Genomic DNA, 27,006 nt, shown 5'->3' with positions numbered 1-27,006 from the left:
GTTTTATAAGAAATGCATTAAATAGTCTTTACGCTGGTAATGGCTTTGCAGTAGAAACAGGAATAAAAACAAGAGCAACCAAGGAACTGATATCCAAGTCATGTTTACTGAATGCATATCATAACAAAGACTTATTGATGAAGGTAGATTTTTTGGTAGTCATTTCCCAGACCATCAACTCAAATTAAAAAAGGGAAATTATTATTTACTTTGTTACTTTATCAAAGTAAATCACTGAAAATAACAGAAAGGAGATAAAACCCATGATGTTTAATAAATTTAGAAACACTAGGAAATGGGCTCCTTACAGATACTAGATTTATATGACAGAAGACAGTAAGATTAAGTGATCTGTCAAATTATCTGAGGAATAAAGACAGTTGAGAAGCATAAACATACTTTGTCCTCATCGACATCTTCAGCAGATGAACAAACATCCACCTCGAGACCTTTTTTTGCCTAGAAGAAACACAAACTGTCTTCAATTCTAAACTGAAATAACTTTGAAGTACTGAACCAAACTAGGGCTTCATGAAAGCCTGGCTGAAATGCCAATCTTACCAAGAATTGCTCTCTCAAACCAGCAGTAAGCCACAGGGACTTCTATACTACAAGAGATGTTTACACAGATGTCTTCAAAATTTTAGAGTTGCAAAACATTACAAAAAACTGCACTAGTGCTTTTTATTTAAACAATTACGTTTACATGGGCTAATTTGCCAGTCCATGGTTGAATCATATTTAACATATAGAATAAAACATACCAGCTCTGGTCAAGACAGAGAGCTGTGTTTTTCAGCATGGAATCTAAAACCAGTTAGCTTACTGAACTCAAGACAGCCACAAAATTGAGCAAGATCAGATGTGCCTGCATAAGGATCCCAGAGTTGAAAGCTGTGATAAGACCATATAGAGGTAATTGTGCAGGGCTGTACAAAGTAACCAGGACCTACCAGCTCTGGCTCTGTTGAATCTGAACTGCTGCCACAGCAACAAGGCAAACATTGACCTTAACCCTAATTCTCTGTCTTCCAGGAGAGAAGAAATGCTGGATCTAAGTTGGCCCCATGCATTCTCATAGCAGTGTATAAACCAATCCTTTTTGTAACAAAGGCCTAATGAGCAACTTCAGATAAAATAGGAAGTCATGTCCAAATCCTCCTGGATTCAGAGTGTTTCTTTGGCCTCTTTACAAGGCACTCCACAGTCTCTCTCATACTAGCTATATTACTGGTATATCTAAGTTGAACTATCTTGAAATGTAGCTGATGATATGCTTAAAACTACTTATAGGACTTTACAGTTTATGACAGATTCACAAAATATCTTCCATTGACATTTTAAAATAAGAATGAGTTAAGGGTTTGCTTTGGTATTTGTATTTCTAAAAGAAAGCTGAAAGGACACTGAAGTCATAACTATACTATACAAGAAGAAACATTGAGGTAGATACCTGATCGATTTAAGTATATGAACATGATCTGTTTTAGCATTTCTTTTGTAAACAGTTCATATAATTAAAAAAAGCTATGTTCATAAAAACCGCAATACTAAAATTAAAAATGATGATGCAACGTCTTTAGTAACATAAATGGTGCGAAAACCAACCAAAACTTACTTTGTTAGAGCAGAATATATACTACAGTCTCAAATATTTCTGAAAAGTTTATATATATTTTACACTCCAAGTCTAGAAAGTGATACTTTCTACATATGCCAACAAGCCAACTATTTGATGACTTCATAGGACTTATTCAAGTTAGGTAAAGATGGTGCCTAACTAAGCTACTGCAAGGAAAGCTGTAGGCATAACTGGAGAGATGATGAACTGAGACCCCCATATGTCAAAATATTTAGCTGGGATAGAGTTAAATTTCTTCATAGTAGCTAGTATGTGGCTATGTTTTGGATTTGTGCTGGAAACAGTGTTGATAACACTGGGATGTTTTAGCTATTGCTGAGCAGTGCTTACACAGAGTCAAGGCATTTTCTGTTCCTCACACCAGCCCACCAGTGAGTAGGCTGGGGGTGCACAAGAAGTTGGGAGGGGACACAGCCGGGACAGCTGACCCCAACTGACCAAAGGGATATCCCAAACCATATGATGTCATGCTCAGCAACAAAAGCTGGGGGAGGAAGAAGAAAGGGAGAACTTTCAGAGTTATGGCGTTTGTCTTCCCAAGTAACTGTTACACATGACAGAGGCCCTGCTTTCCTGGAGATGGCTAAACATTTCCCTGCCAATGGGAAGTAGTGAATGAATTCCTTGTTTTGCTTTGCTTGCACACCTGGCTTTTGCTTTACCTTTAAACTGTCTTTATCTCAACCCTCGAGTTTTCTCACTTTCACTCTTCCGATTCTCTCCTCCATCCCACCGAGGGGGAGTGAGTGAGTGGCTGTGTGGTGCTTAGCTGCCTACTGGGGTTAAACCACAACAACTACTCAATGGCTCCAGATGTTAATGCTATTTCAACACTTGACTATTCCTTCCTATGTGCATATATAACCATTAAAACACATTTCCTTTGAATTACCAACAACAAAGTCTACACAATTAGATATCTGTAACAAACACTCATCTATAATACAGGACATCTCCCTAACTGAGGAAAACTAGTTCATGCTTCTACACAAGCAATACTGTGACTACACAGCACTAATTTGTAAAAAAAAAAAAAAACCAAAACCAAAACCAACCAAACAAACCCAAAAACCCCACCCATATATATACAATGTATGAACTAAGCTAATCAAAGTAGTTTAGGAAATACAGATATTTAGGAAACTCAGAAAAGCTACATTTTTCAAAAATACAATAAAACAAACCTCTTTAGCATAAGACTGTATCACTTCAGTAGTTTCTATTTTTCTTTTACATCTCTGCTTTACAGAAATACTGTTGTTGTCCAAGTCTTGCATGAGTTTAAAAAAGGCTAATTCATTAAATAACACTTCAGAGATCTCCACAAGAAGATCCTCCCCACAATCTTTTAATTTTCTACCAGCAAATTTCGCCAGTGAATCCTGTGAAGAGAAATAAGCCTGTTTCAAAAACTGAAGAATTTCAAACTTCAAAGACTAAGTATTTGTCATATTCCTAATAACTCAGAATTAGTTAGGTATATAATAGCTTGTACTTTTTTTAAAGTATGGTTTAGTGTCTTAAACAGATTTTAAGTAGACTCTCTAGTCACATAACACAGAACTTATCAAGTTACTGATTTAAACTCTATGCTTGTAGGGGGAAAAAAAAAAAAAAAAAAAACACAAAAGAAGAAAGAGCAGCCTATTGATTTTCAGGAATTTACACAAAATGTCCACAAAGAACATCACCAGAGCTCTCCCTAAAGACAGCCCCAGGCAGGAGATACACCTCTCACTATCTGGCAGTGATAGAAAAGAAGTTCCATGCATGGTAAAGCTTTAATTTTAGGAAACAAGGTAATACCTCATTGCTGTATCAAAGCTGAAGGAGATCAGCAGCTACGCTATTGAAGTTGTAAAATGTAACTTCAGGGAAGCTGGTTTATCTGTTGCTTATTATCCAAGTTGCAATAGAGTTGCAAAACAACACTGAAAAACTACTAACCTGAAGTATACTGCCAAGCTGCTTATGAAAGAACTTCACAAATTCTTTACTTTCATCATTTTGTTGTGTAAGAGTCAAGACCATACGTCTTACTGATGTCAGTAATTGAGAAGAGCATACTTCATCCATGTGTTCCTAAACAAGTATCACAGAATGAGCTTAGTTACCACTTAAAAAAAAGTTAGCCATCAACTCAAATACTGAATTTCATTTATTAAAAAAATCACCTGTCCACTGAAGGAACAGCACTCCATGAAAAGATCCTAACCCACCTCACAAAACAAACTAACTGGAACACAGTTATAGCAGATACCATACTTCATTAATGACTGATTGGCCATGACACACAAAGCTTTATCTCACTTTTCTAATAAATTAGTACATGCCATCTTTTAACATTTGGACAAACTAAGAATCTTCATATATTGTGGTTGTGTACTCAAGTGTATTAAAGTGTATGTTAAGATATCTACTGTTGTAAGCTTCCTTAAAATTGCAAACAAAACAGAAGTCTTCAGGCACTGAGACTGTGGCATGTCAACAATATGCACAGTTTTTAAACCTAATATCAACCAAGTACCTTATTAAACAAACCTAAGCTTATATACTGCGCATACTATAAAAGGGAACAGGGAGATGACTTTAAGCATCTTGTAACTCAGTCTTCTCTGCTCTTTAACCTTGTGAAGAATGAACTGTGACTACTTCTTCTTTAAAGTAGTACATTCCTCCGCTGTATTCACAGAAGTTTATAAGCTCTCAACAACTTTAAAGATATTTATAAACAGGAGAAAATAATGCTAAAAATCAACAATTGACAGAGCTATTCTTCAAAAAATACCTCAAGGTACATTGTGTGTAACAGTTTTAGTTAAAATTATCTCAGTTCTCTTTGCTAAAAGGCAGCAAATATTTCAGAAGTACATTCTCAAACATTTCTACTTGATTTGGTCAGCTCCAGACAAAGAAATCTCTATTCTTCTTGATGTCAAGTCCACCAGCCCTATGCAATCTAGAAACCTTACCATTTCTTTCTCCTATTAAAAACTCCACTGAATCTTTCTGTTGGAGTATTTAATTCTTACTTCATCCTCAGCAAGGTCTGCAACTTAACACATTTATTGGCAGCTGTTGCTAAGATGCAAGTTATCAGTTTTAAATAATGTTCTATGCAATTATGCAAGTCCTTTTCCTATTCTTCTAATTCACACATTATTGAAAAGAGTTCTTACCTTCAGAAAAGGAATGACCTCTTTCATAATTGCTTTGATCTGCCGGTCAAGCTGCTGAGTATCTATACGAGGACATGGAACAGCAGAAACTTCACTTGACTGTGGCACAGTAAGACATTCACTGGTACTTGGACCTCATTAAAAAAAAATGCACATTTAAGTCATTCAACATTACTATTAAAGAAATACCAATTTCAAAAACATATTTTCCTTTTTTTAAGTAAATCATATTTACTTAATCCTTTGAAACTTTGCTAAGTTTTCAATATAAATGAAGAGGAAAGCAATTCAGCCAATTAAATGATTCTTGATAGTTAGAATAATTATTTTCTAAAACTAAGCAAAATACGTATATATGTGCATACCTTCTAATTTAGCAGCAGAAGCACCCTGAAAATTACTAGAGCAGCCCTCAGAGTCAAGGGTACTTTCAGCTTCAATTTTCATACGCTCATATTCCCTCATCCTAGCCAAAGCTTGATCTAAGTGAATCACTGTGTTGCCTATATTTAGAATAAAAACACCTTTTAATCTAAATAAAAAGTTTTCAATTTACAAGTAAACAATGATAAAAATTAATTCAAAGCCAAAGTTTTGAAATCTACATGTAACTGTACTTGAGTTACAATATTTTATTACACACTCTGATCAACTCAAAGTGTTTCACAAGTGGCTAATTTCTCTAAGTGTTGTTTTACCAAACATGTGATTACACACTAAAAATCAAAGAATAGTATACTATTTAAGCGTAGACAATTGCAGGCATTTTAGGAGGGAGTAACACTTACAACATTGTAAATCACATCATTCTTACCAAGGTCATCAGTGGCAAAGGGTTCAAAATTTGAAGATGTAGACATAGTACTCCCATTATCTGCATCATTTTGTTCACAATCTTGACATGCTTCTGTAGAAAAGTTCTTGCCAAAAGTTTCCTAAAAAACACCAAACAACTGAATACAAAGCAGGAATGCACCATCCTCTCACAGATGTGTCAACAAGCCAGCAATTCTTTTCAGCCACATGCTGTGGTATCAAGACTTGTCACCAGGCTGCCTGACTGGGGAACAACCTTACTTTCAGTATTTAAATCCATCAGGTAATTCTACCATGTTTGTTTCAAGTACTTCAAGTATAAAACACGTAAGAAACTGTACAGATGCATCAGTGATTCCCTAAATAGAAAAAAGCAAAAATTTTTTGGGAATCTTGTGATCAGTACTTGCCCTGACCTTACTCACAAGAGGATTTTGGCTCTTTTTGAGTATCAGTTTCCGATTTATGCCCCTCTCCATGTTCTATTCCTCCCTGACACATCACTCATTTCCAGCATCAAGAATCCTACCATAATTAATCACTTTTGCATTAAGATTCTCTTGCATTTCTTTGTTTAGAAAAGTCTGTATTGATACTAATTTTAGAAAAATTCAATTGCTAGTATGAATATTTCAGTACACAAGCATGCATGTAAAATGAAAAGATAGTAAAAGTTGACAGTAAACTAGCTTCTAAACTTGAAAACTTACATCATCTGTAGAAGCAAGGCTTTCACTGGGAGTGAGTTCAGAATTTGATGCCATCCATGTTGCAGAATTCAGTGATTTTGTGCACCTCGCTTTTTCGTTGTTCTCAGATAAATGTCTGGTCACTATATCCTGGAAAAGATAATAAATCTATACTGTAAAAAAGGATCTAAGATTTGTTTGATTCATACACAAGATCAAAAATTTTGTGCATACCTGTAAAGCATATAGAGCCCTTTGCCTCAGGTAATCTGTATTTAGCAGCTGAAGCTCATGGAAAAGTTCAATAAGAAAGTGGGGACGAGACTCATTTTGAGAAATAAGAGTTGCCACTTCAGAATAAATTGTGTCTCGCAAAGCTTCAAACATAGAAAGATCACTACCAGTTTCTGTAGAAAAAAAAGGAACTCATTAAGTCCTTGACATGCATCCAGTTGAAAGACAACTGCCTATTAGGTATGCAAATTACAGGTATACAAGTTACAGGTACACAAATTATATCTCTATCATTGTAGATTCCATTTTATAGCTGCTTTCTTAAAGCTTACTCATTTCCTGAAGGGCAAAGATTTAAACATTCTGAAATAATACTTTATAAAATCCTTTATATACAAAATAAAATATAAAGCATTCACAGGAATAACTTTCTTTACAATTCTGAACAATACCTTTAGAAAGTATTCTTTATTAAAGAGAATATTGCACACACCACAATGTTGCTTTCAGAATAGGTATTCAACACTAAAAATGGAGTTTTAAGATATTTCAAGTGAAATAACCAAAGGTCTCAAGTTTATGTAATACAAGTATTCCACACTTTTGCCACACAAGCAACAACATTAAGAAAGCTCTAGACTGAATTCAAGCAAGCTACTCCTTCCCACACAGGCATAAGTCCTACATTCTCATACATGTCTAGTATCACTTCTGAGGCTCACAAAAACTCTTACCCTTAAGCCCTATTACATATGTATGAGAAAACAATGTGTTCCCTAATAAGTCTCCTATTCCTTTGAAAATTAAGGATTATCCTTGCATCACAACAGTTAAATTATTACATACTTATTTTGGCAAGTGTTGAATGGAATAAAAGTTAACTTTGGAACACTCAGCTTAGTTTAACAGATGCATATTTGTTAGTATACAAGTTAATGAAGTTATTAGCAATACAGCAAATGTTACTGTGCAATTTGATTGTCTGCAAATAGTTTACCAGTATTTTTAAGCAGAGGCAAGCTTTTTCAACCTTTAAAAAGCCACCAGAAATCACTTCCCTCCCCCATTAATAAAATGTAATAGTAGCTTTTAAACAAACTAAAAACGCCTACTGAAATTAAGTTTTTTGTTGTAGTATCTACCTGTGTATTTTCTATTTGTAACTGTGACTAACCAAGAACATGATAAACACATTCTCCACAATTATATATAAATAATATAATTATATATACAAAGTAGTTTGTATTATTGCATTTCATGCAAATTACAAGTAACTTCTCTTGCCTTGTTTATAGAGAAGGTGCTGCAATAGTACTAATTTTGAACATCTGCTAAACAATCTGAGTTATAGGACCGAAACCAGGACAAAAGCTAAAAGAAAAAAAAAAGTAATAGGACATTGTTGAAGCTAAGCAGTGAATGCATTACCTGGCACTTCAATGCATGCATTTCTGTTAGACTGCTGCAGAATTCTCCTAGCATGCGCTGTAGGAAAGTGGGGATAGACAGTGATAAACACAAAAATGTGCACCAGAAATAAAGACAGGGTCTATACAAAACAGCAGGGGGAAGACTGCTTAGTCATCCAAACCACATCAAAGCTGCTTATTGTGAGAACTCGACTGGTAAAAGTTTATTACGTATACCAATAAACAGCTCTTAGTGTGGACACAGCTACATTGACAAAGCTGTACATCGTGCTACAATGACTAAAATTTCTGCATCTTTCAAACAAAACAAAGATACTGGCAGAACCTAAAAAGACACAGAAGAGAATATTTTAATGATCTAGACGCAAGAAAAGCAGTGCAGATGGCAAAAATGTAAAGGTTTATGTGATGTTATAAGATTGAATATGAATGATATTTGATAGAGCTCCTTTAAGCGTGAATAGAAAGAAAACATGTATGCAGTACAGGATGTAGTTTAAACGCTAAAGAGTTTCATCTGTTGTGCAGTTACTTTCCATAACACCAACAAATGAGTGAGGTTTCTGGTTGGCTAGGTTTTTGTTTTATAGTAACAGGTTTGTTTCTAAATTATTTAATCAAGTACCTAATCTACAGAAAACACCCAAAAGCAATCAATACCCATTTTTTTTTTTTTTTACACACTTTTATGTTTACAGCATCCTTAGAAATTAAAAAGCAAAATCCACATGCTAAATGTACAGTATTGTCTTCTCATTATAATATACTGCTTTTAAATAATACACTAGCAACTAAGTATGGAGGTCCTTTACTCAGAGAAGTTCACAAAATAGTTACTGACATTCAGAAAAGAATACCTGAAGACATTTCTGTAGATCTACTGTATTTAATTATTTTTTCCAATTGTTCCCGATTCCTTTTGCTGAACACCTTTGCATGAACAACCTCTTCAGAGTGTCTGCTTTTATTGCTTTTGCAGGGTTCACACACACTAGAAGCGCTTGCACTTTCATAACCTAATGGGAGGGAATGAAAAGAAAGAAATAAAAAAATAGCTTACAAAATGTTTTATTACTTTTAAGAATTTGTTCAAGGGCAATCTCAAAGATGCAAAACACCAATGAAGTTTCCTAGCCAAAAATTTTCCTCTGTACGCTGAAGCCATACAGCAGCGCTAAATTCTCAGCGATTGCAACAGTACTATACATGCCAGTACTGTCCCTCTTCTCATTCAGTATTTTACTGAAGCACAACTTTCAGCAAGTCATCCAGTTTGAACATGAAGACATAATGAAGAGGAAGATTCTCCTGGTGCCTTATTCCAGATCTTAGTGTATCTGCATCCACTATCCATTCAAATCATGATGTCCTCATCAGTTATGCTTTTTATTTAATGAAACACTAAAAAACCTTATGTAGTTACATAATGTAAAATGAATTCATATTTCAGTAACTTATTTTCATTATCAGAGGTACCATTTATGGAGAGTAAATTCTCTGGAATGTAATGATTATAATCCAAGTTGAGTTTGCTATGGTATCTAACATTACTTTACAACCTACCAGTATTTTTAATTCTGCCTTTTAGCTGAGAACTCTTCCTCTTATTCTTTGATTTGGGCGTTTTATCTTTTGATGCCAAGCTTGCTTGCGCCGATGCTTTTCTAGATTTAAATGTCTTTGTCACAGTAGTTGGGTCTACCGGATCAGGCATGCTACTAAAACTCTCCAAAGACTCTTCATCAAACTCTCTTCTCCTGCTCATATCAGACTGATTTTTATGACCAGAAGCAATGTTTTGTACTGAAACTGCAAAACCTGCTTTCAGCTGAGACTGATCATCTTTTTTCACTTCCTGGCTATCATTAAGCCAAGTTGATCTTTTTTCCATTTCCTCTTCAGGTTGCCTATGACTCCCTCTGTCAGAAAGAAAGAAACACCACAATATATCATAACCTAGTCTCTCAGATAGAAACAGCATGTATTACCAGGCAAATAGCTTTATCCATAATGCAAGCTATCTGCCCTAGTTACTTAATCATCAACTGAACATGGGGTGGGGGTAGTGGGAGGTGGGGGGGTGCGTGAAATCTAGTAAGAACCCTTCCAAATGGAAAACAGAAGATGTATGAAGAAATTCACATTTATCACTGATTTCAACCTGAATATACTTATGCAGCTATTGCTGTACTCAAATAGTACTATAGGACAAAACATTTCTTAAAACATTCATTACAATCTACTGTAGCACAAAAAAATAAGCATTCACTGAAATTATATCCTCTAGTTATTCAAACAGCTGTTTCAGAAAACATGGAAATGAAATCTTCCTCCACTTACAAGAAGTATCACAAACCCACTCCAACACTTAAAATATTCATGAAATGATACATTAGTTAATATACAGAAAAGCAGAAAACTTTACTAAAAAAAAGTAAAAAAATTAAACTGGAAACTGCAAGAGTAAAGCTCATCTTGTAATTCTATTACAAGAAATTCTCTAAAAGAATGATTAATTCCCACAAGCCCCAGAAAAGGGAGGAGAGAGGGAGGAAAAATGATTAGAGTGGAGTTGCACTGTGACATTAAATACCTTTGGTTTTCTGCTCCATTAGAGGAACTGCTTTCAAAAGGTTTGGGGAATGCCATATACTCAGTTTTCCCAGAAGCGTTATGATCTAGAGGATGTTCTTGCTGCTGCTGCTCACTGCTGTGTGGGGAAATATTGTGTGCAAAATCTCCAAAACCAGAAGGGAACACTGGATTATAGTTAATACCTACAAAGTAAACAAGAGAGTCAGAAGATACTACCTCATTTATCTGTGTGATCAAAGTCAAATTTGAGACATATTGTGTGGCAACATAAAATTATGAAGCAAAAATACAGAGGGGAAGTAAGCAAAAACTGTTTTTGTCCTGAAAGCACCACAAAATCAGAATTTATCTTCAATGCAGGTTTCAAACATTACTGGATACTACACATGCCACTACAATCCCATAAGTGCAGAGATGGAGGTACTTCAAGAAACCCCAATAAAGAGCTCCTACAAGTGAAGGTAAAAATGACATCAGTTCCAAAAAAGGCAGAGTTCTGTCTGCACGAAGACTTTATCAATACTTCAACTACCATCAAATTGACAAGAAAATTCCAAGGGTACAAGTATTCATAGGGCCAAAGAAGTCATAAATTCATAATACTTATTTTAACTTCAGAATCTTTATAATAGTGGCAAATTGAACATAACTATTCTTCTGTGCAGGTTCTGCATAATTTAAAATAAATTCTTAAACAGAAAACAGACTTTAGAATCTGAAAGCTACAATCTAGGTCTATGCCTATTTCCTGGTTTCCTGGAAAGGCTGAAATATATTAAAACAGCTTTAACAGCTTTTAACGATACAGTAAAATACCTACTTTTTTTTCCATTTGAAATTCAACAGTAAAAGTAGACTTGGTAATGAGATTAGGAACACTGTATCCAAGTCAACAGTTACTCTATACCTCTGATGGGAACAAAAATTATGAACATGCTCCATTTACAGGCATTTAAAACAAAAATGAGTGCTGGAAGTTCTAAGAAAAAGAGAAATAATTACCAAGTGTCACCTTAAAATTAGAGGGTTCACTTAGAATACTATTAAATGATTGCTGAAGGTATGTAAAAGCTTCAAACATTGCTTTTCATGTGTTGGATGAAGAACATTTAAAATGTTAACTTCATGGAGTGGGTATTTTGAACTATAACCAACTTCTTATTGAGAAAGTCTTGCTTTTCATATTGAAGTCAAAATATACAATTGTTCAGCAATAAACATTAACAAACTCCTGCTAGGATAATATGGACTCACGCTGTTTAAGACCATTTCAATATAAAGGAAAAGTCACAGAGTTTCAGCAAGTTCACATTAAGATTTCAATTAAATGAGTGAACTGAAATTTTTGAAATTCGTATTACTTTTCAAACCTGTAGTAATATTCACCTGGAGCAAAGGAAGAAAAATTAGTAAATCCTGGTACATTAAACAGGTTCACAGGTTGCGGAGGAAAGCTGAATGGACAGAAAACAGGAGATGGAGGTGGTGGTGCACTACTGCCTCTCTCCTTTCTTGATGGCTTCTCTTGACACTGTTGTTCTTGCTGGCGCATAAGATCATTTAACATTTGTTTCAACCTTGAAAACAAGGAAAAATAAGCACTTGGGAAAAAAAAGAATGCTAAGGGAAAGCTGTAAACTTATGAATCTCAAATTACTTGAGTATATTATTTCACCTGCCCCACGTAATGTACATAAAGAACTGCTTCATTTAGCTAGTAAAAAAAAAAAAAACCTCAAGAGAAAAACAACTTGTATTTAATCCCGAGTGACAGACAGGAACAGTTTTAAAACCAACCACTCTGTACTAGTGGTCATGTTTACAAAAGTTAAACATCCTTGCAAGAACAACAAAAAATTGACTAGGTACTAAAAAGATAAGCAGGCTGAAAAGGAAACTTAAATAGAAACAACTGAAGATACAAAATATTTGCAGAAGTGGCATTAAAACTACTGTAAAATATTATATAAGAAGCCAGTAACCATATACCACTTACCAAATACAAAACAGAGATGAAGAGCTTGAACTTTCATGCAATGAATTAAAATGACTATTATTTTTTTTTTTAAAAGATCATTTTTCAGAAGGTAAAAGTAGTACATCCAAATGGAGCATAAGTAAGCATAAATTCTGACTGACAACACTAAGAAAGGACAAAAAGCTTTCCCACCATCTTTCCATAACCATTAGAATCCAAAATCTTGCCAGGTAGTCTAGCAAAGACTACAGACATAAAAGCATATTCAAGGAAAGAAGGTCTAAACAAAAAAGCCAAATAAAGCTATCACAACATATTTTTGGAAGTAAGGCCAACTTTTGGTTCTCTTCACCAAAGATTACTCAAAAAGAACCATCTCAAATGTGTCAAAGCAGTGGTGAAAACAACAACCAAAAATGCTGTATACAATTTCAAAAGCTTGTAATCAACTCAGAAGTTCAATAGTCTCATATTTAACCATTATCTGTAGTCTTTTATTCACATAACCATGTTCTCTGTTGCTGAAGCATTTCAAATTCCACAGTCAAACACTAATACAGTCAACAAACCTTTGGACATTATTCTGCTGCCAAGTCAGCTGAGTGTAACACTGGTTTAATTGATGCATAATAAGATGTACTTGTGAAGATGCAACATTATTGGGCATCATACTGTAAGGGCCTGTAAGCAAAGTCTGTAGGAGACAAGAGAGGGTCTGTGGAAAGAAAATACATGACAGTGACCAAGTTACCAAAACCAGAAGTTATTGCTGGAAAGATTTAGAGGGGGGGAAAAAAAAAAAGAAAAGAAAAAAAAAGACAAAGTAAAACCAGCAAAATAACTGCTCTTCATATCTACCTGCTGATCCTGCATCAGAGTTTGACAAATGCTGACACTAAATTCATGCTGTTTCTTCAACTGATTGATCTGCTCTTGCCATTGTTCCTTTTCTTCCACATATGAAAGTTCAGACATCCACCGAAGGTTTTCCTGACGTCGCATACTTATGTTTTGCTGTTGCCTGGCCTTAGACAATGGACGATAATTCCCATCTGCTGAAAGAGGACGGCAATTTTTCCACCTGGGTGGGGAAAAAAGGAAGAATGAGGACAGAAGTTGACATTTCAAACAACTTCTTCTAAGGATACTTCCATTATTCAAATTATGTTTCAGTTGTACGTCAACAACTCACTTGGCACAGGCCATTTCAGCATGCCACCTAATCACCCACACAATTTTGTCAATCCAACATTATCCTAAACAAATGGAAAATAACAGCCACCCAACAGACAACCACTGTAAAAAAAGAATTGCTAAGGATGTTTCTGGATATTGTTTTTAGTGTCGTCCATTACTGATATATAATATATACTCAGATGAAAATAGAAGCCACCAACAAGAATTAAGAGGCCCAGCTCCTGACTAGAAGGCCACTATCTACTAAAATTATTTTGGTATCAAAAACAGAGGAAATCAATTGAAGAGATATACATTACTTTTAACATGGCATTTTCATTTAGTCACACAAAGCTTATTAAGGAAATCAATCAGGTAAGCAATAGTTAAAAATATTCATGTTAATTAAAAAATCTAGTAAGAAATAGTTTTCAAAGCTGCAAAAGCAAACAATTTGAAAGCAAAAATTTCAGCGTTAGTTTAATTCTCTGAAGTACTTTTTTTGAAGAGACTGATCAATATCACAGCAAAAATTTCATATAGGTTATCTTTTAAGCTGATTAAACAACATGGGAACACAAGGAACTACTGCAACACAACTGGAGAGCTCAATGGCAGACATTTAATATGACTGAAAATAGAAGAAACACTCAAATTAGTTATACACATTTCAGCTACAGAGACTCAGACAAGAAAGTGCCACTACACACAGCTCCCTAGCAAACAGAAAGAAATTTAACTTTGCTGTAAAAGCATGCCTTGTAGTTAATGCAATGCTTCTTCCACCCCTTCCAAATATATTCTGACAAGCATCAGATCAAAAAGTAATGCCACTAACCTATCCTTGTTTTCTTTAACAAAATATGCATTTTCTGGTATGTTGTTATTGGGATAAATAGAGAAACTGTCATTCAAACTTGACGCATCTTCTTCCTCTTCTTCTGCCTGACCAACTCCATCAGAGAGATAACCATCTTCATCTCCATTCTCTTCCTCTAGTGCACACTGGGTAGAACCTCCCCAGGTAGCCATTGTCCTACTGAACATTGGAGAAAGGAAAAAAAAAAAAGAAAAGAAAAAAAAAGAGGGGTGTTTGGGAAGAGAACTTCTTTTTAGTTTATGACAAATTATTAAAACAGTCTGTTGACAATTACAAGTCTGTCTATCTTCAGTTAATCAAGCTGCACCAAAATTAATTTAAACATTATCTCACCAATGCAAAATGAAACTAGTATTCTTCTGATACTGGGACAGTTAAATAAAATTACTTACCGTTTCAGAAAATTATTACTTTACTATTGTTATAAATGGTGTAGAGATGAAGAAAAATTACTCTGAGCATTTGGCGTTTTCCACACATTCTCCTCTCCTTAGGTGATTTTTCACCATTTATGGAGCAGGGAAGACTAAATATGCTGGGAAGACCCATAAAACTGGCAAGTTGCCAACTAACAGTTACTTTATAAGTCAAGAAATTAATTTACAGCTCTATCATCACATTCAGTGCTCAGATGAAAACAGGAAACTGCCCCAAGACTTACATCTCACTGAACAACAGAAGCACCCACTGACTAACACAGAGCAACTCGTGTTCTTACTTTTCAGTCCTACTCTGCTGTGGAGTACGCTGAGCTTCTGATCCTTCACTTTTAACAGATGCAGCAACAGTAGATATTGTTTCTGCGAGCTCTCTCCTCCTCTGATGTTCAGCCATTAAAGCTTCAAGTTGCTTTCTTCTCTGTCGCAATTCTTCTCTTAAAATCTCATGCCTTCTCATCTCAGACCATAACTGTTTGCAGTAAAATGGAAGACATTAGAATATAAACAAAATAAATACAATCTAAACTAAAGCACGTTAAAATTTCAATATTTGATACTACACTGATACCTTTTTGTTCAGGCATTGGTATTATACTGTAACTAAAGCCACACCACAGAAAGCTGCAAAATATATCCCGTATTTACTATTTATCCCAAATACTGCAAAATCTAAGAAGGTAATTAAACATTACAGGACAGAATTTTTTAAGAAAAACAACACATGTTTCACTCAATACTGTTTTTATCACTTAATTTATGCATTAGCTCCAAGTAGCATGACGGAATACTACCCTCTGTAGAAATCTGAAAATTGTGCCAAGTACTTCTTTGATAACAAAGTAGAGGATACAACAAAAATATTTTCGGCAACCTGCAGAAGCTTCAAGTGTATGTTTGAACAAGACTTAAGGAAGCCATGATTTACAAAGAAGAGCACATAAATGGAAAGGTACAGGTAGAAAGAGACCTTTATCTACCTTAAATTAGATACAGTGAAAGCACAAATGGCAAGATACTTTCACAAACACGTAAACAGCATAACACAATAGCATAACATACAAAAACAATCGTGTAAGTGAACTAGACTGGAAAACGCAGACTTAAGAGAGACAGGCAAGTGACAGCGTACTCATGCCTGAAAGCAACTGAACTAGTTGGTGGTGCTGGAGCTAAGACGTTTTCCAATAAAAATCCATACATATTTTGATAATTAATAACCCAACCTGTTTGTAGAGTGTTAGCAATTGCATCAGCACATTCATTTTAGAGACAGTTTCTTTTTAGCAGGAAGAATTCAGACATTTTATTTAGTGAAGAGAGACAAGTTGTCCTATAATGCTTATTTGGAAGATGCCAAAGTTCTGAAATTCTCTTCTTGGAGAAGGAAAATTTGGCTTTTAATGATAACAGTACAGGCATTGCCCAGTCAGCCTCACCTAGACTGTTAAAGGAAAATTTACAAGAATGCTGATGCAACTCACAGAGAAAGTCTCTTAAAAAAGGTATTTTTCAGGTATTTGCTTCTGACCTCTAGTCTAGCCAGGAAACACTTTTCATCACATATCCCTCCATCCCTACAAATGCTAGCATAATTTTCAGAAAGACTAAGTAATATCCAGATCATTATTTAAGACATGAATTTTGGGGGAAAAAGGGAAGGAAGATGTGTAGAAGATAAACTACGTTTCAAATACTGCCATCATTTTCTTCATGGATGACCTGCCTGTGGTATACACTATCAAATGTTCACAATACAAATTCAAAATTCATTCAACTTCCACATTAATATTTGGCAACAACTGCTACATTTGGGGAAAGATCTCTTGCCAGTTCAGGTCAATATTTACTTCTTCCCAGAAATGAAACAAAGAATTTAAACATACTTTGTTAAAATGTCTACTACTCCAGTCCCCATGCCAAGTACTTAAAAATGCGTCCAAGTTACCTAGAACTTTTTTCCTTTTTAAACCTTTTTTAAGTCACAGAATATCAAGTATGAAATACCTCATTGCCTACTGGTACAGATTCATCAAATTCAAGTAAAGGCTTGCCAGCTGTGTTACACTCATTCATGGCTGGAGTTGAGGTTGCTGGGGAAGTCTGCCTATTTGCTGGGCTGTTACCCAGGCCAGCTGACAACTGAAAGAGAAAGCAAAATGGCAAAACAGAGTAGAATAGCTTTCTGAAACTTATCTGCTGTTAAAACCCAACACAGTTCAGGCTTTATGAGATAGAAGAATTAGTGTTCAGTGAAAAGGGATTTTCAAATCAAGGCTAAACACTTATTTCAGAACTTAGCCAGCAATCAACAAAACTTATTTTTATGTAATATAGTATTATATAATGCTGCAGATGCACAGTATCAATAATTTACTGCTCACTTCATAGAACAAAAGTTCATCTTCAAAGAGTATCAGAAACAGTACAGCACTGTGCAGTTAAATTTGAATACAAAAAAGTGTTGATCATGCTTACAAGACACAATATTGTTTCAAAATACCAGACCTTGCAAATGACTGCTAAGAAGAGTGAAGATGCAGTGACTAGCAGGTATGGACAGACAAACTTCAGGCTAAAAACAAGACAGAAGGTTCTCTATCTTTGAAGACTTTACATCAAGGCTTTTGAGGACAAACTACAGCGAACTTAGAGCTTGATACAGCAATCGCTGAGCAAGAACCTACAGTGGAATGAGATAACCAGAGCTCTTCTCTAGGTTTAGAAGTCCAGCTGCTTAGAGTATACAAGTATTACCATTTTTAAGTTTTTTCCAATATTTATAGTGAAAAAATGGTGTGAAAGGTATTTTATGTTTCGTTGTTCAACAGCTTAAGAAAGCAAAGAAATACATTCTACCTACTTGAAGGTCAGGACAAGCTTTCTGTAACACTTGAATTTTTTCTTGAATTTCAATCAGTTTTCTTCTTTCTTCTTGTAACTGCTTAAGCTCCCGTTGCTGCTGCTGAAGTTTAGCTTCATAAAACTTCTCTCTGTGTAAATAAGTTATCTGCATATTACTTGGCAAGAAGTTGCCTAAAGCATGAATCTACTATCCTTTGACAAAGGCATACCTTGCTTTTTCATTTAGTTCTACATCTTTTTGCAATTTGTTGGTACTAGCTCGGACATTGTTTGGTTGTTGCTTTGTCTCTTCCATCTCACCCAAAAACAAGTCACCAATATTAGATGCATTTGCAATTGTTGCTTGAGGTTCTGGATCATCATCCTGAAAGGATGTCAGAAAGGCAGTTAGACTATTTTCAAGTTGATACACAAAATGTAACAAGTTTAGTTTCTCAAAACTAATTTTTCAAAACTTAACAGTGAATAGCTTTATCTTTAGTTCAGATCATAAACTGAGAAGTCATCATCTTCATGGCACCATGACTTTAAGATAAATCAAGTTAATGAGAGAATTTAAAGTTATAAAGCTCACACTATTGAAACTTCCACTGTAAATGCAAGATAACTTGTCTCATTCTGGAAGCATAAACCACTTGGTTGTATTTTATGCCTACAACCGAGTGGATAGAAACACACAGGCATGTCAAGAAAAGGGGGAGGCGAAAAGAGGAATAGAAGGAGACTGAGGTGAACAAGACTGCTTAATTACTGTAGTCATAAGTTAAATATTACTATTAACAGCTTAAATAAAAACAAAAGTACTCTTGAAAGTTAAATCTAAAATATTTCAGAAACAGTCTTCTACATGGTTCTCTATTCCACTTTTCTTGTTTTCATAATTTTTTGTATTTTCGGTTCTCAACTTAAATAGAAAATATTCAAGCTGTAGCCACTGCTGCTTTTGTTTTCCAACATGATCATTCCTAATACAGAACCTGCTGAACAGGAGAGATCATCATCAGTGACCAAGTATGACACAGCTACACAGACCTACAGTACCATTATTGAGTACATACAGATACAAGCCTTGTAAATATGAAGGAAAGACTGAAGACATGCCATTAATTAGGTTATTTATTAAGGAAGCTGCTGTATCATCTCTAATTCTGATTTATAGCACTGTACAGTTAACATCTCTACTGTGATGATAAAAACCAAGACTGATCCAGATGCTGAGAAATTTTTGATAGCAGTATAATCTTGAAATAACAATATAATGTTTATACTGTTGCTATTGTAAAATGTATGTTCTAATTGAGACTGATTTTAGAGTTCTCACATAAAGCCTTTACATTTCTGATAGACCTGTGTGTATTCAGTACGCAGACATTACATAAGATGGTGCTCAAATGTGAGCGTTCTGTAGGCACATTAGAAACATGAAAATATGTTTTTAATAAGCATCACTAAATTAGCATGAGATATTTTAAATTTAAAACACTTTCAATTCATAGCTGACCCCCAAGATTCTAAAAAAACCCAAGAAACGCTACCCTCAAACCCAAACCAAAATACCCCAACTCAAACGTGTTGCAACATCTGAAGATTTTAATCGAAAACAAGTAATTTTTCCTCACTGATGGAATGATGTTGCAAAACCTAGGATTCAAAAACTAAAACTGATTAATATTCATTATAAGCTTAAAAATGTAGATCAATATTATTTAAAAAAATATTAGACTACTTGGTTCATATTTTGTAATCCAGTGCCAAGGTTAAGTATTAAGGCCATTCTTCTGTTAGGTTAGTATCCCCCAAGAAAATTGCAGATTTGAACTTCAGAAGTATCACCCTTGACTTCAGAAAAATCAAACAGTATCTCTTTCTCCCAGCCTAAAAATGAGCATTTTAAATGTTACACTAAGCAGAGTGTTTTTCCCCATTAAAAGTTATACATGACTTGAAATAATGAATGCTACATTTTTGTGCACAGATTTATATTTATAAAATACCTGCACCATAGCAGCAAGGTTTTGTAACTGTCTAAGTTTCTGTTTTGCAGCTATAAGCCTATTGATCTTCTGCTCAAACTCAGCATCTCCAGCAGCATCACCCAGGCTGCTTCTGTGACTAGATACGGAATCTTCACTAACTCTATCCTCTTCCACTTCATCATCTTCGCCTTGGGGTAGGTCGATGACTTTGTCGTCCTCCCTGTTATGACAGTCTGGAGGCAGGGAAAGGAGGAAACAAAACAGCACCAATGACACATTATTGAACTTCTGAAGTCCACTGTAATTACTGGACATTAGAAAAATAACAGCTTAATGATTAGACTCTTGAATGTTTTGCTGATCAAACAAGGTTCTCCCAAATTCTGTGCAGCTATCAGAATAATTTGCACTAAGACCTAAAATTATTGGAAAATTTTAGAACATACCTAGAGTAGAAGACATTTTTAGAGTCCTTATATTAGCAGCAGATCGGTTATTTATTTCACAGTCTGTATTAAGATGTCTTCCATCTCTGTTATTAGTTCCACACTGTACATTTGAGTTGCTATTTATTTCACTCCAACTACTGATTCCTTGAGGGTTTCTAGGGTAAAATACATTACTCACATTAAGTTTTTAAGAACTGATATTGACGGAATTTACTTCAGCCACTTTATTAACTGGCTTTTATAGGAATGTGTCCTGACCCTTTAAAAAAAAAAAAATATATATCAACCACATATAAAGTCAGTCCAGACATTTGGAATTTCTCAATATCCATCTCTCCAATAGATTTTTTTTTTTTAGGCAATCTGAAGAAGCTATGAATTATCCCCTGCTAGATCTACAACAATACAAGAGGCTTTCAAGGTATATGTCTATATTATAAAAGCTTTGTATGATTCACAGCTAAATTAGTATTCATTTCTGCACAATGAAGAACCTTGATGCGCGCAGTTGCCCTGTTAGACTATAGCTCTAAATGCTTCTCTAAACTGAAGTTTGGTTTTATTCCAATTCTCTAGTCTAGGCCTTTTAACCTTCTAGTGGAATTCCATACACATAATTCAGTGCTTAAACCCAAAGAAATTACAGATGTTGAAGTCTCTTACAGTGATTTTCTAAATATCCAATCTAATCTACATTTGCTATATAAATAAGTTACCAAGGACAAGATTATTATTAATCATCTGTATAAGAAAGCTACTTCAAATTAAAAATTTTGGAAAGTTAATGTAATCACAGAATTAAGTTACTTCTGGCTGACTGAAATAATGTATTGCTTCAGGAAACCAGCAACAACTCGGCTACAAAGATTTAGGATGACAAAAAATATGACAACCTAATATTTGTAACAGGCTGTGGATCCTCATGTTCAGAATCACTTTCTGATTCTTCTGTTTCTTCCTCTTCCTTAGTGTTTTCATTCACAGCATCTGTCATCATATCAGATGTTTGCTCATAGTAGTGAACTAACTCGCGTAACTCATTCAGCCTCTTACGAACTTCATTTAGCTTCCTGAGGAGAAAAACAGAATATGCTATGTGTTTTGTCACAGTAATCAAATCTATGGAGAGTTGAAAAGTAAATATATAATTTATAGTTTTTCAAGTTTACTGCCATTTTCCTAGCTGTAAGAACCTTCTGCTTGAAGCTCTGAACTCATTTAACCGTCTTGGACCACTTAATTTGGTATTATAGACCATTTAGTAAGTAGATTGGAATATGAAATGGTTTCTTAACACAGAACTTATTAAAAAAGTAACACTCAAAATCACTAAAGCACATTATGAAAAAAATTAAAGAACTTTTACTGAAGCTTTTCTGTTGGATTTAGATTGTCATCCTCTTCACTCTCATTCTGAGAAACCAGGGAATCAGGAGGATAGGGAGCAGATGCCAGGCTATTTGATTCGCCATTGACAACAGTTACTATGCCTACAGGACCAGAAGCAGCTGAAGTTGTACTTCTTTGATCAATACTCCTTTGAGGAGAACCTGAAGCAGGAAAAACTACAGAAAAGAAATACAGCTCATAAGAACAACTTGCAAAAAGGAACCCGCTTAACTGAATTAATTAAAATATAACTACAGAAAATACTACCAACATGCAAAACAGCAGTTAATAACTTCTTTTCTTAGACGAACAAAAGCTTTTGTCTTAAGTTTCATGGCATGCAATGCCAACAGGCAGAGAGTAATAAGTAGCTTTTGTAAACAAGACTTCAGTCAGTTCCTTTTAGCTTTATCGAACTTTGGAAGTGGAAGCTTTCATGCTGTGAATCTGCCAAAGAGTTCTTTTAAGGGTTTATTTATGGCTGAATTGCTTTTTTTGAAGTTTAACATTTCAACATGGTAAAAAGAAAAGTCCTGTAAATTTTTTTCCTCTGCTAAGCTCTTTTGTCCATATGCTGTAGATTTGAGATTTGATGTTTGCTTTTTCCAGCTACATGAAATCATATCCAAATATGTTCATATTATATGCATTAAGTACATGTAGAAAGATGGGGGTATAGTAATGTAACTACTAAATCAGTCTGCCCTTCTACAGGAGCATGCTTCAAGTGCCTCATTTCTTAATGTTAACCAGAATACGCTGTGATCACCCCTCAGAAGTTTCCAGCTATAGGACAAACTTCACCAGTACAAATGTATTCCTAGAAATAGAAAGTGAGAGCAGCAGCAAGCAGGCCCACATCAAGACTTTAAGGAGAAGAAAAAGCCATCTAAGGAACAGGCCAAACTCTAGTCCATTCAGACAGTTAAGTTCCTCTGGTATGGCCTATGATCGAGGTCCCTGCGACTAGTGCATGAGAAAGTCTTTTGACAGTGGACAAGCAAATGCCATAACACCACAGAGCTACTAACATCTGAAGTGCCGAGTACATAAATACAGATGTACTGTGATAAAAATACAGAAAGTTCAAGTTTAAATGGTACACTCCACAAGTCAGATGTGTCACAGACAAGCCTTGAAGAAAAAAATCCTGTCATCACATCCTCACATTAGTCAACTTTGCTAATGTTATAAACCAAAGTGCTACTCATCATCATTACTTGTAGAGCTCTCAAGTAAGCCAGAAACTTATACAGCATTAAAAAACATCTACATAACATTGCCCCAGCACAGCTTTATCACCTGCATTTCATTAACCAGTTGCAAGTTGAAAGACCATGTTACAAACATGCACATTAAAAAAGTCGTATTCTTGAAAAGATACAATTCTGCCTATATTTACTTACAGGAGGAGTTATTTAGATGTTGGTCACGAAGCGTATGAAGTTCTCCTAACAGTTTGTCCATTTTTTGCTTTTTACCCTGCAACATTCGCATCTTGTTAAAAAGCTGTGCCTTCTCATCTGACAGGTGTTCGGACATTGAAGAGTTTCTGCTTTGTGAAATCTCTCTGGTAAGTGAAAGACTTTCTGCTTGCCTTCTGTTGTCTGGCACAGATTGTGTCTAAAAAGAGTGATTTCATTTTATAGAGAGTACTATGAAAAAAGCCAAATAAATTGTAAGGAAAAAAAAAAAGCCCTCTTATAGGCTTGCTAGGCTCAACACCAGAACAAAGAACATTATAAAGGGAAACTGATACTGAAAACAATCTCATGATACCCCAATTATATATTGAGTTAATATATAATTATATTGCAATATAGAAACTACTCCTCTGGACTTTCATGGAAAACTGTGAGACAGAAAGCATAGATCAGTCAGCTAATAACTCTTAGGAACACAAAGATGCTGAGCTTTCAAGTTTGGGGGAACCCTAATTACTCCACTAGCATAAGCACACAAATAAGCAAGACAAACATTTAACTGCACTGTTTGAAAGAATAAGAAAAATGGACAATAGCAAAACTTATACAGTGCAATCCAAGGACTGACCTGAGAATCATGAAGTTGGTTGTGAAAGCGCTGAATTAAGTCATTCAATTCTTCATTCAGTTCTGATGTAAGGCTTACTCCTGAAACACTACCTGTAGTCTCTGTTACAACTGGGCATGTAGAAGGAAGAAAAAACATAAATACTTTTCTACAGCGATGAAATAAAAGCTATTTGATGAAAATGTTTGGTTTAACAAGAACATCAATATACTGCAGCTCTTAAAATACAGCAATTGTTTTTCATGTTGTGTCCTTCCCACCAACGTTACTCTTGAAAGATTACTTCCATTATAGAAATACTAACAAGCCAACTCACAGCTCCTTCGTGAAGGACCATACAAAGGACTTTATAAGTCTGTTCTGTGTTTTGCTAAAAAGGTCAGAGCAAAATGAAAACAACCAGGTTGTCTAGGGTTGATGGAAACATTTTGCTTGTCAGAAACAAAATTGTTATTACTTAGTCTAGCCAAACTAAGAACAGTGCATGTAATTTTACTTCCTTAAAATAATAAATGAACAGAACACCAGGCTTTCATCTTGGTATAAGTTGCAAACAGAGTCTTGAGGATTTGTCCTTCAAAAAGCTTTGAGAGGAATATATTAAAAAGAAAGCTTTTTTCTCCTCCCTGAAAGCTCAGATTCAAACAGTACTAAGATATGGAACTGGCAGTTGAGAGAGCCAAGTAACTCCTTTTTCTCCAAATATGAACCAACACTTCATAAGAAAAATCAAGCACAAATATTATTTATTTTCCCCATAGATCATGACTTTGTTACCTGCACAATAAAGTTTTACTATTTTCAAATTTAAAAACACTTATTTTGCCCTATGTTGAATTTGAATCTTTACATTTCCTACCCTACAGTTCTGGCACATACCATGTATTTAAGTAAGCCAACACAAACAGCAGTAAGAAACTGTTATTAAGAGTGATATAAGTGGAAATGTGAAACAAATAAAAACAACACCAGAGAATTTAAAAAAAAAAAAAGAAGTTCTAATTTATCATAAGTAATCCTATTTTCTACCCACTTCATCTACCCACTCCTCATCAAGATGGAGTTTTGTATATTTGAGGAAAGAAGAGAAAGCAGATTCCATCACAGGTCCACTGCTGCAGAGCAGATAGGACAAAAGCAATTATTGAAAAACATTTAAGAAACAAGGAAACACCTTTCAAAGGCACTTGCTTCTCTTGCTCCTGTGATAGCTTTCTAAAAGCTCTCTACCTACCAACTTCTCTGCTTCTCTTCCTACACTAAAATCTAGAGTTTTCTTAACTAGTTCCACCTTGTCTCCTATAGTCTATCAAATCAAGGACAGGAGAAAAAGAAGAAAGAGGAGCTCATCAGAGCAAGAAACTTTTTGTAAAATGTAGAAACCAATGCTTATGTTTCTACAAATTAAACTATTTTAAATAAAAAAACTAACTGTAGTAAGAACTGCTATCCCATATACCCTCTAATCAAGCCTAATGGCAACTCTTATGTGTCATGGAACAGTAACACGGATTGAATCTGAACTTGCTCAGTGCAAAAATGGCATTCCCTATGACTGCACGCATAACTGTACCCCATTTCCAAAGAAAACTGAACAGGATTTAGGGAGGGGTGGCAGGCAGGGCGAGTTTCCAACAAACAAAAGGTAATTCACGTCATGTCAACAGTGCACAAATCAAGGATAACTGTCTCCCTTTTAAGACTGAACTCTCGAGAAAACAGCTCTGCTGACAACCTTTAAGCAGATATCAAAAAAGACATCTCTGTCCCAAAGATAATTTTTGAAAACTTGGAAATGTATGAAAACGAACTAGAAGAATGCTTTTATACTGAAGGTTATAACATAATGGTGGTGCTCTATTATCAGAGCCATGCCCCCAATTTACGTGCCATAGAATTTCAGAGTTCTGGTTTCATATTTACTTATGTAACTGCTTTAGCAACTTCCTCCTTTTATTGGATAAACCATTAGTCTACCAATGGTGATTAAACTGTCAAGCAACCAGCCACCAAAAAAAAAAAAAAAATCTCATGAAAAAGCAAACTAAAACTCAAGCTACCAACTGCCTATAGCCAGAAGGATGCAGAAAGGGAGAGAACACTCTGCGTCCCCCATTCTGATGCTTTCCTTCAAAGGCCTGGTACAATGATGGAGATGAGAGGCAGACTCCCAATCTGACATGGCAGACCAATTCTTAGGAGGAAAAACCCACACTTAGGATTTTACAAGTAAACCACAGAAATCAGCTGTGTGGGTTTTAACTGACAGATCATTTTACAATGTTACATTGTCAACTCTTTTCATAAATAGAAGCCTTGCAGTAAAATTTTTAAAAAGTGCATTATAAAAAAAAATTTTTTTATGTGTATTTTTTATGTGTATTTTTTATGTGTATTCCAGCTTTAATCATTCAATCAGCACGCTAACGTGCTATCAAAGACACCGTCATTCCACATACCAGAATCATCCATGACAGCAATTGCTTGCTCTGCTTTATGCTGCAAAGCAAGAAGAGCTGCCTGTCTTCCTTGAAGAGCCTTCAATTGCTCCTGCTGTTGTAGCATCCTTTTCAATAAATCATGCTGCTTCTTCAAGTTCTCCAACTCCTCTTTAGCTTCCTGTTGAGGATCTCTGGCCTGTGAGATATGGAAGATTACCACCATAATCATGACAATTTATTTGTTGAGTACTAGTGACAGAAGTGTCAAAATAAGCAGGATGCTGGTTAGCATAAAAAGGTGAAAATGAAACGGCTTCACCTTTCTGGTAGTCCTTTTCAGCCTAAAAATTTTAGACATCCAATAGGGAGAAGCCTGTACCACCAAGACATGCTTACCACTCCTGGGGGTTAAGTTTCCTTTAGAAATCCAGTCAGTCACCCTAATGTGTCCCAAAGACTAACCCAAGCATCCCTCTGTCTTTTTAATCATGAAAGAGGGCACTAAGCTGTAAGACTGGTAAAGCTAAGCAAGATAAGGCATAGTATCATGGAGCTACATATAATACAAGATCTAAGATTGATTTACTGGCCTAAAATCTCTGAATTTTCATCAGAACGTTTTGGGCAGTTATTCTTCTCTAACCTATAATGTGTTTAGTTTTGTATGCTATATTTATGCGATAAATACTAGAAAAGACCAGATTTAGGTAAACCAATTTCAAAACAAAAAAATGCACAGAATCCTCTCTATACCATATCTTCACACACATGGAAATAG

General features: G+C 35.2%; 1 protein-coding gene across 2 annotated transcripts in view; it reads right to left on the bottom strand.

Moving 5' to 3' along the window:
- Nucleotides 1–27,006, bottom strand: part of PCM1 (pericentriolar material 1) — a 44,885-nt gene that overhangs the window by 6,859 nt on the left and 11,020 nt on the right. Inside the window, exons 7-33 of one of the 2 annotated variants that reach the window (XM_050895257.1) lie at nucleotides 26,247–26,424; nucleotides 23,788–23,897; nucleotides 23,142–23,358; nucleotides 21,713–21,911; nucleotides 21,240–21,416; nucleotides 20,344–20,501; nucleotides 19,916–20,130; nucleotides 18,131–18,285; nucleotides 17,920–18,049; nucleotides 17,064–17,198; nucleotides 15,338–15,528; nucleotides 14,578–14,778; nucleotides 13,422–13,644; nucleotides 13,133–13,278; nucleotides 11,972–12,162; nucleotides 10,584–10,767; nucleotides 9,554–9,909; nucleotides 8,848–9,006; nucleotides 7,989–8,045; nucleotides 6,561–6,733; nucleotides 6,348–6,476; nucleotides 5,636–5,756; nucleotides 5,187–5,324; nucleotides 4,822–4,955; nucleotides 3,590–3,724; nucleotides 2,827–3,024; nucleotides 400–459 (exon numbers count right to left, since the gene is read on the bottom strand). In XM_050895257.1, the coding sequence (XP_050751214.1) occupies nucleotides 400–459; nucleotides 2,827–3,024; nucleotides 3,590–3,724; nucleotides 4,822–4,955; nucleotides 5,187–5,324; nucleotides 5,636–5,756; nucleotides 6,348–6,476; nucleotides 6,561–6,733; nucleotides 7,989–8,045; nucleotides 8,848–9,006; nucleotides 9,554–9,909; nucleotides 10,584–10,767; nucleotides 11,972–12,162; nucleotides 13,133–13,278; nucleotides 13,422–13,644; nucleotides 14,578–14,778; nucleotides 15,338–15,528; nucleotides 17,064–17,198; nucleotides 17,920–18,049; nucleotides 18,131–18,285; nucleotides 19,916–20,130; nucleotides 20,344–20,501; nucleotides 21,240–21,416; nucleotides 21,713–21,911; nucleotides 23,142–23,358; nucleotides 23,788–23,897; nucleotides 26,247–26,424 (4,470 nt within the window). The remainder of the gene's footprint in view (nucleotides 1–399; nucleotides 460–2,826; nucleotides 3,025–3,589; nucleotides 3,725–4,821; nucleotides 4,956–5,186; nucleotides 5,325–5,635; nucleotides 5,757–6,347; nucleotides 6,477–6,560; nucleotides 6,734–7,988; nucleotides 8,046–8,847; nucleotides 9,007–9,553; nucleotides 9,910–10,583; nucleotides 10,768–11,971; nucleotides 12,163–13,132; nucleotides 13,279–13,421; nucleotides 13,645–14,577; nucleotides 14,779–15,337; nucleotides 15,529–17,063; nucleotides 17,199–17,919; nucleotides 18,050–18,130; nucleotides 18,286–19,915; nucleotides 20,131–20,343; nucleotides 20,502–21,239; nucleotides 21,417–21,712; nucleotides 21,912–23,141; nucleotides 23,359–23,787; nucleotides 23,898–26,246; nucleotides 26,425–27,006) is intronic. The other variant, XM_050895258.1, reaches the window with a different exon arrangement.

The sequence above is a fragment of the Gymnogyps californianus genome, chromosome 4, assembly GCF_018139145.2.
Source record: "Gymnogyps californianus isolate 813 chromosome 4, ASM1813914v2, whole genome shotgun sequence".
In the NCBI taxonomy this organism is placed as follows: Eukaryota; Metazoa; Chordata; class Aves; order Accipitriformes; family Cathartidae; genus Gymnogyps; species Gymnogyps californianus.
Note: the sequence above shows the minus strand (reverse complement) of the source record. Positions and strands in the feature narration are given on the sequence as shown.